General features: G+C 36.8%; 1 protein-coding gene across 35 annotated transcripts in view; it reads right to left on the minus strand.

The window, feature by feature from the left end:
• Positions 1-13,296, minus strand: part of ST8SIA6 (ST8 alpha-N-acetyl-neuraminide alpha-2,8-sialyltransferase 6) — a 269,895-nt gene that overhangs the window by 194,436 nt on the left and 62,163 nt on the right. For 30 of the 35 annotated variants that reach the window (XM_081553652.1, XM_081553650.1, XM_081553655.1 and 27 more), the window contains exon 2: positions 621-715. The exons of the other annotated variants lie outside the window; for them this stretch is intronic. In XM_081553652.1, coding sequence (XP_081409778.1) covers positions 621-628 — 8 coding nt within the window. In that variant the 5' untranslated portion in view covers positions 629-715. The remainder of the gene's footprint in view (positions 1-620; positions 716-13,296) is intronic. 35 annotated transcript variants of the gene reach the window in all.

Raw genomic sequence — 13,296 nt, forward strand, 5'->3', positions numbered from 1 at the left:
GAGAGAAAGCAATAGCTTATTCTGGAAAATGCTCCTGTTATAAAGATCTGAACCTATGTATTTAAAGTGCACATGAGGACCCTGGAAAATCAACCTACAGTGGCCAAAACAAGACATAATTTAGTAAATCTATCAAACTTAAAAGGAAAAAAAGACCTTTGAATATCAAAGCAAAATGACCAAGCCCTCATTAGTGAAAGAAAATAAAGTGACATTAGACTTCTCAATAGCAACATTTTATGCCACAGGACAATAAAGTAACATTTATATTACAAAAGCTATGAAAAGGTGACCAAGGATTTTATACGCAGTAAAACATTCAAGTCTAAAGTCATATACAAACTATTATGAACATGCAAGCACTCAGGAGTGTGGTGCTCACATGCGCTTCCTGAAGGATCCATTAGAAAATGACTCAGATGACCAAATATCCGAAGAATTGGCATAATTATTGACTGTGAGAATTGAATATATGATTATATGTAAAACTAAGTGACAGCATAAGGAAGTGTAGATTATAACTGTTACATGATACAACACAACTTTACTTAATACTTACAATTCAAACTTTCTTTAAAAAGCAATCCCTGTAAATCAAAGCAAAATAAAATGAGACCTACCTATTCATCCAGGAGACAGTAAAAGCATAGAAAGAAGTATTTCAAGTGACTTTGAACTATGGTAATCTGGTGATATATCTCTTGTGGTATATACCCTATAAACAAGCAAAATAAATTTTAAATTATTTTTAGTAATAATACTGGTACTGATATTCTCTATCTATCATGTATTCTATAGGAGAAATCTAATAAGTAATTCTATAAACATTGTTAAGATTTTCAGCCTGAGGAAAAAAGATAAAATCAAGGAATCAAGTTAAAACTATATAATCTAAATTTTTGATTGAAAATGCACTTAACGTATACTATCAATATAATTTTAAAATATATACATATGCATATATATGTCATAGTTCTATCCATTAAAAGAGTTTAATAACAATACGTTAGCAAAGAGCATTCCTAGAGTCCAGGTTATAGCCGATAAACACTATTTTGTACTAAAAGAAATCAGGGTTTCTTGGGTAAATGGCTGATTCCAGGTCTCAGGCAAGAAATGTACAAGATGAGCCTAAAATACCTTGTAATGCAAAAATGAGCCTAAAACATCAAGTCAAATGAGTTGAAGAGTCTTTAACTGGCCAACGATGGAACAATTTTAGCATGAAAGAACAGGTGACTGCAATGAATTGAAAGACATCAAATATGTTTAAATTCATTAGTTAGTAATGAAACAAAAAAAAAATCTCACTGGTCATATTTGGAAGACAGTCACATTTGGAAAGAATCAATTAATCATTTTGAAAACTGATGAGGTTAAATTATGAAGTCAAGTAGTTATCTTGCCTATGCACTTGAATATGCCTAAAGACAATCATTGAAGAGGGGAAATTTGACAATATTTTAGATAAGAAATGAGAGAGTGATAGAATATCAACATATTTGCAAACCTTAATGAGATAATGAATCTAGATCTAGGCAATGATCATTAGTTATTGATCATTGATCTAGGAAATGATTATTGACATCACAGAAAACCAACCAGGTAAGCTGCCTTCTGATGGAAGCACACAAAGCCACTTAAGAACTATTACCATCAAAACCTTAAACCTGAATGATCAAACCTCTAAATCTCAATAAACAGTTAACAGGAAAAAGAAAAAGAAAGATGTGAAACCATATACTACTGGGATGCAATTAGAAATTTTCAAAATATGTGAAGTTTAACAGACAAGTACCCTAGTTTCCTTAAGAAATCAATTACAATGAAAGAAGAATCAATTGATTCAAAAGAATCAATTATAATGAAGAAGAACATCTGGGTTAAAAAAAAAAAACTAAAAATATATCAACAAGTTGCAATGTATGGACCTTATTTGGCTCTTAACTCATACAAACCCATTGCACAAAAATTATGACTCAGACAAATCTGAACACTCACTGAATAGTTGATAGTATGAAAAAATTATTGTTAATAATTTTAGGCTTAATAATGATGTTCTGGTTGTATTTTAAAAGGCCCCTTATGTTTCAGGGATGCATACTAACATATTTTTGGATCAAAGAATATCAAGAATATCATAAGATTTGCTCAGTAAAAAATGAACTGACTCATTTTAGTCGTGATTTGCATTTCTCTGAAAACTAGTGACACTGAGCATCTTTTCATGTGCTTTTTGGCCATCTGTATGTCTTCTTTGGAGAAATCTCTATTTAGATCTTCTGTCCATTTTTTGATTGGGTTGTTTGGTATTACCTCAAACAGATCAGAAGCCTATGAACAATAAATGTTAGAGAGAGTGTGGAGAAAAAGAGACCCTTCCACACTGCTGGTGGGAATGTGAGTTGGTATGACTACTATGGAAAACAATATGGGGATTCCTTAAAACACTAAAAATAGAACCAAGCAAAACCATAATTCAAAAAGATACATGCACCCCAATGTTCACTGCACCACTATTTACAAAAGCCCAAACACTGAAGCAACCTAAATGTCAATCATCAGAGGAATGAATAAAGAAGATGTGGCACATATACACGATGGTCATAAAAAAGAATGAAATAATGCCATTTGCAGCAACATGTATGGACTCAGAGATTATCATACTAAGTGAAGAAGGTCAGATGGAGAAAGACAAATATATGATATCTCCCATACATGGAATTTAATTTAAAAATTATATAAATGAACTTATTTAAAAAACAGAAACAGATACATAAACTTTAAAAACAAACTTATGGTTACCAAAGGGGAAACATGGAGAGGAGGGATAAGTTAGGAGTTTGGGATTAACACTCACACTACTATATATGAAATAACCAACAAGGACCTACTGTATAGCACAGGGAACTCTACTCAATATTTTGTAATAACTTATATAGGAAAAGAATCTGAAAAAGAATTAATATATGTATAATTGAATCACTTTGCCATGCCTCTGAAACTAACATAACATTGTAAATCAGCTGTACCCAATAAATTTTTTTTTAATGAACTTGCCTCAAAATAATCTACTGAGGGAGGACAGTGTAAACAGGCAATGATTGGCTTTGAGTTGATAGCTGTTCAAACTGAGTTCAAATTGTTCAAACTGCAAGCAAATGAAACTTGTGGTTTCATGTATAATTCTCTATACCTTTTATGTGTTTGAAATCTTCCATCATGAAAAATTTAATAAACACACATGGTCAGTTTTTTTCATTCCAACTTTATCTGAACCAATCTTTCTACAGTGAGCATGTTAGATTAACCTTCCAGTTTACCAAGCCACTTGAAAATGGGCTCTAAGTCGAAAAAATGAATCTTACAATAAATGTGACACATTTCTTTTGAAATTGGTATATATCACTTGTCAATGATTTTAATAAACACTAGGTGGCATAGTGATTGCTTCATACTAAAGAGACAAAAAAGAAAATGGATTGTCCCACTGACATGGATAATTGTTTTTGTTATTGTTTAGTCGCTAAGTCATGGCCAACCCTCTTGTGACCCCATGGACTGTAGCCCACCAGGCTCCTCTGTCCATGGGATTTCCCAGGCAAGAATACTGGACTGGATTGCCATTTCCTTCTTCAGGGTAACTTCCCAACCCAGGGATCAAACCTGCGTCTCCTACATTGGCAGGCAGGTTCTTTACCACTGAGCCACCAGGGAAGCCCAGCATGGATAATACATCATGCCATCAGTGCTATGGCATGGTGACATCACTTTTTGAAATTATCCCATTTCTTAATGGACAGAAATATCTTATCTTGCTTAATATGTTTATCCTGTATCTGCACTACACGCTCACCTAAACAGTTTTTTAAAAACTCTCTTCATATAGTAATTTTCATTCTTGCATTTTTCCACCTTTCAGTTTATTTTAACAGTGCTGCACCCTGTCAGAAAGAAGCAGAAAGTGAACACTGCCTAGTTAAGTAGGAGGAAAAATTTTATATTCTTCAAACTGGGTTGACACAAAGTATTCCATATGCTGCAAAAATTAATATAAAGTAGCCTTGAGCCTTCTCTCTAATATCTGCATATTGCTTCTAGCTTCTCATTCTCATGTCATTAATTGGTCCCAAATCTTGTTTTAGCTTTTTCCACATTCCTATCAGCTGATTTTTTTTCTTAACCAAAATAATATATCATTCTATTTTTACAGTGCATGACTAATTTAGGGAATCACTGAGGTTTTAACTAATGGGTTATGATTAAAGTATTCAGCTTCAAAATCCATTATTTCAGACAGGAAATAAACTTACCCAGTGGGAAAGTAAGAAGAACAGTAGATTTGGATGTCTGGATGTCTGCTGTGCCACACGGCATTGACCTGAACAGTTTATTATTCTGTATCTGTTGCCTTCATTCAATCTTTCATTGAATATAAATATTGAATGGTATATTTACACACCTACTAAGTGATCAGCTTTGTGCTAATGCTAGGAATACAGAGGTAAGTGTAGTATCACGCCCTTACGGTGGTATGTTTGAATCGAGACAGGAAAGATGTTTAAGAACTATCTGAGTTATAAGAATTATCAGTGGGGGAGTGTTTAGACCAAGATAAAGTTCAGTGGTGCTGAGGAAAGGAACTGGTATGAAATGGAGAAACATGATTTGGAATGAAAGAGAAAGGTAAGAAAACAGATGCACTTTGTAAATAGTAGAATTGAACAAAGTAGCCCATTAGATCCTGCCAGTTCTAAATGCTTATGTAATTGGTTAGCAATAGAATCAGAGAACTGTGGCTTTATCATTTACTGCCATGATTATATGCAAATTCTTAGCATTTCTTACCCTTAGTGTCCAATTGATAGAATAGTGATGTATATATATTTACATACCTGCTTCAAGATCGTTCTGGGGCTAAGATAATACACTGAAAGACTGTGTCTGATATATGTGAAGCATTCTGTATATAAATGGTAATGATTAGTACTGGCTCATTCTTTGCCCTTCTCCAAGAATTTCCTGCATCTTTTATCTGATTTTATTTCAACAAAAGCCCTAGGAGAGATTTGTGGCAGTAAATGATTTGTTTTACAAATGAAAAAACTTAAATTCAAAGGGTGGCAAAAGAAATGAATGGAAGAAAACAGTCTCCTGGCTCCCTGCTCAACCTTCCTTTTCCCATCACATGATCCCCATCTGATCATTTCAGCTCCTCTTCAAATAAATAAGGAATCTTAACACAAACTGGGGACTTGTTCCAGATCTGTTTATCTTACAGTTCAATATTTCAGGTTTTCCTTTGGGTTTTTCCTATTATTCCAATGGATCGATCTTGTACAGAAGCTATTCCTCTCATGCTAAGCCTTCTTTTTGGAGTGTTAAGGTTATGAATGAGCTGTCAGTCAATGACTTAGTAAAATGAAGACCAGCCAAGTTTTAAATCATTTTTATATGCACCATACTCTCTTCTTTGTCATCCTTCCATTACTTTGGCTCTATGAGCTAAAGCTTTCTTTACAAGCTATTTCTCAAGAAATCAGTAAAGCTTCCATTAGCTATGGCCTTAATTGGATGACACATTGGAAATAAAAGGTCACACTGTCTTGGACTGAGAGTTCATCTTCCCTTGAACATTCAGTAGAAGTAGGGTCATTCCTAGCATGGTCATTACTTGAACTCCAGATTATCTCACACCGGTCAGAATGGCTGCTATCAAAAAGTCTACAAACAATAAATGCTGGAGAGGGTGCAGAGAAAAGGGAACCGTCTTACACTGTTGGTGGGAATGCAAATTAGTACAGCCACTATGGAGAACAGTGTGGAGATTCCTTAAAAAACTGGAAATAGAACTACTATATGACCCAGCAATCCCACTGCTGGGCATACACACTGGGGAAACCAGAATTGAAAGAGACACGTGCACCCCAGTGTTCATCGCAGTACTGTTTACAATAGCCAGGACATGGAAGCAACCTAGATGTCCATCAGCAGACGAATGGATAAGGAAGCTGTGGTACATATACACAATGGAATATTACTCAGCCATTAAAAAGAATACATTTGAATCAGTTCTATTGAGATGGATGAAACTGGAGCCCATTATACAGAGTGAAGCCAGAAAGAAAAACACCAATACAGTATACCAATGCATACATATGGAATTTGAAAGATGGTAATGATAACCCTATATGCAAGACAGAATAAGAGACACAGATGCATAGAACAGTCTTATGGACTCTGAGGGAGAAGGTGAGGGTGGGATGTTCTGAGAGAATAGCGTTGAAACATGTATATTATCATATGTGAAACAGAACACCATTCCAGGTTCGATGCATGAGACAATTGCTCAGGGCTGGGGCAATGGGATGACCCAGAGGGATGGGATGGGGAGGGAGGTGGGAGGGGGGTTCAGGGTGGGGAATACATGTAAACCCATGGCTGATTCATGTCAATGTATGGCAAAAACCACTACAATATTGTAAAGTAATTAGCCCCCAACTAAAATTAACAAATTTATTTAAAAAAAAAAAAGAAAGCTGTGTACATATACACCATGGAATATTACTCAGCTATTAAAAAGAATGCATTTGAATCAGTTCTAATGAGGGGGATGAAGCTGAAGTAAGCCAGAAAGAAAAACACCAATACAGTGTATTAACACTGGAATTTAGAAATTCCAGTGTTTTTATATATATATATGGAATTTAGAAAGATGGTAACGATGACCCTATATGTGAGACAGCAAAAGAGATACAGATGTAAAGAACAGACTTCTGGACTCTGTGGGAGAAGGCGAGGATGGGATGATTTGAGAGAATAGCATTGAAATATGTATATTACCACATGTGAAATAGATCGCCAGTTGAGGTTCGATGCATGAGACAGGGCTCTCAGGGATGGTGCACTGGGATGACCCTGAGGGATGGAAGAGGGAAGGAGGTGGGAGGAGGTTTCAGGATGGGGAACACATGTACACCCATGGCTGATTCATGTCAATGTATGGCAAAAACCACTACAATATTGTAAAGTAATTAGCCTCCAATTAAAATAAACAAATTAATTTTTTTAAAAAAAGAAAAATAAATACCTAAAAGCTACCACAACTTTATATTGGGAAGAGAGGAGGGAGGAGGAAGAAGGACACCGAGGAACACATTGCAACAGTCTTCCTTACTTTTAAACACTTTAACACTGACCTAGTATTCCAAGATGACTCAAAGGCAGTGCCTCTCATGAACGGACAGTTGGAGGTGCAGATACAATGACTCCAGCCAAACTCTCCTGGAGGCACAGTTATGAGTTGATCTTGGAAGAGGAATGAGATCTTCTCTTCCCGATAGCAACCTGAAGGGACACTCCGTTTCCTGGCTTGCATAACTCTATCAAAGAAATATTTCTTCTGCTACTCACCTAAAATTTGGGTGTTAAAGCTGTAGTATAGCTAAAGATGTTTTCCAAATATTAGATATCCATTTTGAGTATGTTGAGTGTGATAAGTTAAATTTTCTCAAGTTGTCACCCTGTTTCTATATACCAAATTCTCACCATCTTTAAACAGCTTTTCCTGAGATTTCCCTGGTGGTCCAGTGTTTAAGAATCCTCCCTCCAGTGCAGGGGATGCAGGTTCAATCCCTGGTCAGGGAACTAAGATCCCACATGCTAAAGAGCAACTAAGCCCACGTGCCTTAACTACTGAGCCTTTGTGCCACAACTAGAGCCCATGCACATCAGTGAAAAATCCCATATGACACAATGAAGATCCTGCATGCTACAACTAAGACCTGATGCAGATAAATAAATAAGCAAACATTAACAAAAAAAAAGAGCTTTTCCTGATTCTCCCCACTCCCAATCAGATAGGATCTTGTCTAGAATGCAAGCAACAACCCCACTTCTCCATAATCCATCATCACTGTCATCTGTACCTCCCCTGAGTTCTGGCTGTTTGTGTCCTTGTCACAGCCCTTACCTAGACTATCCATTTCCCGAACTAGGCCTTTGTTATCTCAGCTTTATTGTCTGTGACTTCCTGCACATAGCAGGTAGGAATGCAGGAAATGCACGGTTAGGATTGAAGTCTCCTACCTTGAAACTGAAGTTCTTTATGTACCAGAAAAATGACAGGGGGTAAGGGAGAAGCATTCCTTTGAAGTCTTTGGGAAGAAAAAGATATTAACAATGATGTAGTAGGCTTCAATTTGTGGATCTCAGATTCGTAAGCTTTTAATACAAGCCAGAAATTTAGGCATCAAATTGTTCTTGCTACAAATAGAAAGAGTGGATGAAGTCTGGGTTGGATGCTGATGATATTGGCTGTTTTTTTGATGAAAGAAATCTGTCTATCAAGAGACTCAAAGTTCTGCCTGCTGCATAATCATTACCACTCAGTTCAGGGCCATCAAATGTCTTGTTTTAAGCATGTTTCCCTGAAAATTAGCCCTGATCATTTGCCTTAAAAAACTACATTTCAAAAATAAGATGTTTATTGAAAAGAGTAAAGACAAAAGCAAGAAGGCATGAATGGTAATGAAAGCTATCCCACTGGCAAAGATGCACACAACAGGCACAGAAACACACTTGGTTTTGTAAAAAACCCTGTCTCTTTCCATGGACCTTGGAATGATTTCTACTATAAAGTCAAATCTGCAGCCAGGATCCATCATTAATGGGATTCTATGCTACAAGTCAATTAATAAATCAACACCCTTTAATTTCTTACATTACAAATTAAATATACTGCAGAACTGAAGAGTGACAAACTCACATGAAATACCTACTAAAATGTTTTAAAACAGATGGTTCACCAGTTTGTAGAAAAGCTTTCTGTGCAGAATGACAATGAGACTCTCCTTGTCTCTCCCAACCTCTCACTGGACCCTGAGAAGGACCAGCCAGGACTGACAGGTTCATTCTTTCTCTAATCCTTGACTTTGGACTTCATTTGCTGCATTGTCCTTATGCTGCTTGAATTATGGTGCTGTTTCTGCTATCTTCAGTGGAGAGTTTCTCATCAAAATCTACACAATTGTCCTCCTTCTGTGACTAAAATGAGAATCAAGTGATGAATTTCCTTCAACTTCTATGTGATAACTGTCTTCAAATTCACATCACTACCAGTTGCTCTGTTTCTCCCTAGGAATTGACATGGGTGATCTGGATCATATCTCATGGATGATGTTTTGTAGTACTTTGTGTTTTCCTTTTTGTCGTGGCTTCATGGATGCTCAGAACCCACTTGGTAGTTCAATGTAGCCAACTCAGAGTCTAATGTCTTTTTTTTTTCCAGCCACACCAGGCAGCATGTGGGATCTTAGTTCCCAAACAAGGACGCAAACTGTGTCGCCTGCAGTGGAAGCACCGAGCCATTTTTAAAATAAGATTTTATTGGAACATTTGTTTCAGTTCAGTTCAGTTGGTCAGTCGCGTCTGATTCTTTGTGATACCATGGACTGTAGCACACTAGGCTTCCCTGTCCATCACCAACTCCCAGAGCTTGCTCAAACTCATGTCCATCAAGTCAGTGATGCCATTCAACCATCTCATCCTCTGTCATCCCCTTCTCCTCCTGCCTTCAGTCTTTCCCAGCATCAAGGTCTTTTCCAATGAGTCATTTCTTCGCATCAGGTGGCCAAAGTATTGGAGTTTCAGCTTCAGCATCAGTCCTTCTAATGAATATTCAGAACTGATTTCCTTTAGGATTGACTGGTTGGTTCTCCCTGCAGTCCAGGGGACTCTCAAGAGTCTTCTCCAACACCACAGTTCAAAAGCATCAATTCTTTGGCGCTCAGCTTTCTTCACTGTCCAACTCTCACAACCATACATGACTACTGGAAAAACCATAGCCTTGACTAGACGGACCTTTGTTGGCAAAGTAATGTCTCTGCTTTTAAATATGCTATCTAGGTTGGTCATAGCTTTTCTTCCAAGGAGCAAGTGTCTTTTAATTTCAAGGCTGCAGTCACCATCTGCAGTGATTTTGGAGCCCCCCAAAATAAAGTCTGTCACTGTTTCCACTGTTTCCCCATCTATTTGCAAGGAAGTGATGGGCTCAGATGCCATGATCTTAGTTTTCTGAATGGTGAGCTTTAAGCCAACTTTTTCATTCTCCTCTTTCACTTTCATCAAGAGTCTCCTTAGTTCTTCTTCGCTTTCTGTCATCTGTGTATCTGAGGTTATTGATATTTCTCCTGGCAATTTTGACTCCAGCTTGCGCTTCATCCAGGCCAGCATTTCACATGATATACACTGCATATAAGTTAAATAAGCAGGGTGACAATACACAGACTTGACATACTCCTTTCCCAATTTGGAACCAGTCTGTTGTTCTATGTCTAGTTGTAACTGTTGCTTCTTGACCTGCATACATATTTCTCAGGAGGCAGGTCAGGTGGTCTGGTATTCCCATCTCTTTAAGAATTTTCCACAGTTTATTGTGATCCACACAGTCAAATGCTTTGGCATAGTCAATAAAATAAATAAAACATTTGTTTATGTATTATTTATAGTTGTTTTTGTGTTATAATTACAGGCTTGACTAGTTATGGCAGAAATCATGTGGCCCACAATTTGTAAAATATTTACCATCTGGCCTCTTACATAAAAAGCTTGCTAATCCCTAATGTAGAAGATCAGTTTTTTGTTTTGTTTTGTTTTAATATATTTTTTTTAAAGCATGGAGCCTTAACCACTGGACCTCCAGGGAAGTCCCAGGTCGGATGTCTTACATTGCTCCAAAATATTCTCCAGTCTCTTATCTGACTAAGGTACCTGTATTTTCTCTGACTTTGATTTTTTTTTTTAAATTACTCTCACATTCTGTATTGCCCGTAAACCATACTATAATCTTCATAGAATAAATGAGGATATAAGCTTATAAATAAATTCAGTTATAGAATGCAGTTTAGAGTGTTAGTCTTTTTTTTAAGGAGGGGATAATTAGGACAAAATAATAATGTTTCTTCAGAAAAATATATCTAAATACAATAGCATCATGCCTAATAATTATTCTCCAGCTATTTGCCTCCAATCTCACCACAATATAAGCCAGCTAACTTTTTCAAATAGTTATTTATTTGGCTGCACTGGGTCTTCATTGTGGCAGGTAGAGTCTTTTGTTGCAGTGCTTAGTTGCCTTAAGGCATGTGGGATCTTAGTTCCTCAATCAGGGATCAAACCCAGGTCCCCTTCATTGCAAGGCAGATTCTTAACCACTACCACCAGGGAAGTCCCCATCTAAAATATTTTGAAATTATCTCTCCAAAATACAGATCACATCACTCTACTTTCCTATTTCGATACCTTGGAAGTACTACTCACTGACTGAAGCTCAAATCCCTAAGCATGGCTTTCAAAGTCCTTCACAACATACCACCATCTTATCTGTCCAGGCTTATCTCCCAGCCTGTCTCCAATGTACCCTTCACTCATGTGAAACTGTACAATGCATTTCTGGACAAGCCCTTCCCTTCCCTCCCCACCTTCAAGCCTTTCCCCCTCCCTCTTTCCAAACCACGCAAAAAATAATTCTTGTTGCCCTTTTTTTCTAACATGCTTCCCAGCCTAGATAATTATGGAAAAAGTCAAACTGTTAGTGATTTTTAGTCAAATTGTTAGTTTTATTTTTATAACAACAAAAATCCTTGATTTTCTTATTTTTTATTAACATAGAAAATTCTTATTTCATCACTCCTTCTCAAGTTCAGCTCCAGAACTGTTTGCCCCAAATTATCTCCCTTCTGTGATTAATGTTTACATTGTAGAATACACAGAAGCAATCTACCTTAATGATCAAAAGGTTTGCCTTGGATTCAACTGAATTTGGGTTTAGCGACTTAATGTCATTTGTAAAATAAGATGATAATAGTCATTAAAGTTATTAAAAATGTCCAAAAATCCTTTGACAACCCTCCAGTTCAGAAGCACAGTCTATGTACCCTCCCTGTGAATACAGAACAGACTTGAAGTTCAATGGTAATCAATAGAATACATTTCAAAAAATGATGAATGACATTACAGGCTATTCATGTCAAAGCCAAGTGTAGGTGCCCCAGTCAACAGCCCCAACTGACAGCTAGCATCAGCTTCCAGATATGTGAGTAAGGACATTTCTAGGTGATCCAGCCCTAGATTTCATGCTCTCACTGCTAAGATCTGAGACTTCATGAATCTTAGAAAGCCATCTCCTCTGTGCTCTGTCTAAATTGCTGACCCAGAACCTGTCAGCACAATAAAATTGTCATCTCAAGCTGCCAAGTTTGGGGATTATTTGTGGCACAACAATATCTCAAAGGATTATTATGAGGATTAAATGAGACTTGTATATAACAGACTTGGTGTTTAGCAAAATAAACTCTCAGCGGATGGGACTTAACAAGGGCTAACTCTTCAGTGCATTTGGCTTTGCTCAAAATATTTAGGATATAAGAGATGCCTAATATATACTCGTTGACTTGAAGTGATTACAGACTTAAGGACAGAAATGATGAAGTTGCAGAGAAATCACAATCTCATTTTCCTGACCTGAGAGGAATTTTTTTTAATACTATTAAAGGAAACAATTCTTCCTTTAGCAATCCATCAAACTCTAAACTTTATCTTCGCAAAAAATCAGATTGTACAATTCATTTAATTCTTGTATTCTCTAAGTCTAAGGTAAACAAAACTATTAAGTATTTGCATTCAGTGAATAATAGTTGATTTGGTATCATATGATTATCATTTATATGTAGAATCTAAAATATGACACAAGTGAACCAATCTATGAAACAAAAACAGAATCACAGACATAAAGAACAGACTGATGATTTCCAAGGGGGAGGGGGGAGGGGGAGGAATGGAGTGAGAGGTTGGGGTTACCAGATGTAAGCTACTACATATAGAATGGATAACAAGGTCCTACTCAATAGCATAGTGAACTATATCCAGTATCCTATAATAAACCATAATGGAAAAGAATATTTTTAAAAAGAATGTATATATGTGTATAACTGAGTCACTTCGCTGTACAGTAGTAACTAACACAACATTGAAAATCAAGTATTGCTGTTGCTGTTCAGTCACTAAGTTGTGTCCAATTCTTTGCGACCCCATGGATTGTAGCGTACCAGGCTTCCCTGTCCTTCAGCATCCCGGAACTTGCTCAAACTCTTGTCAATTGAGTCAATGATTCCCATCCAACCATTGTATGCTATGCCACCCTCTTCTCTGCCCTCCATCTTTCCCAGCATCAGGGTCTTTTCCAATGAATTGGCTCTTTGCATCAGGTGGCCAAAGTATTGGAGCTTCAGCTTCAGC

This window comes from Giraffa tippelskirchi, chromosome 13 (assembly GCF_054371585.1).
Source record: "Giraffa tippelskirchi isolate mGirTip1 chromosome 13, T2T-mGirTip1v1.2.pri, whole genome shotgun sequence".
Lineage (NCBI taxonomy): Eukaryota > Metazoa > Chordata > Mammalia > Artiodactyla > Giraffidae > Giraffa > Giraffa tippelskirchi.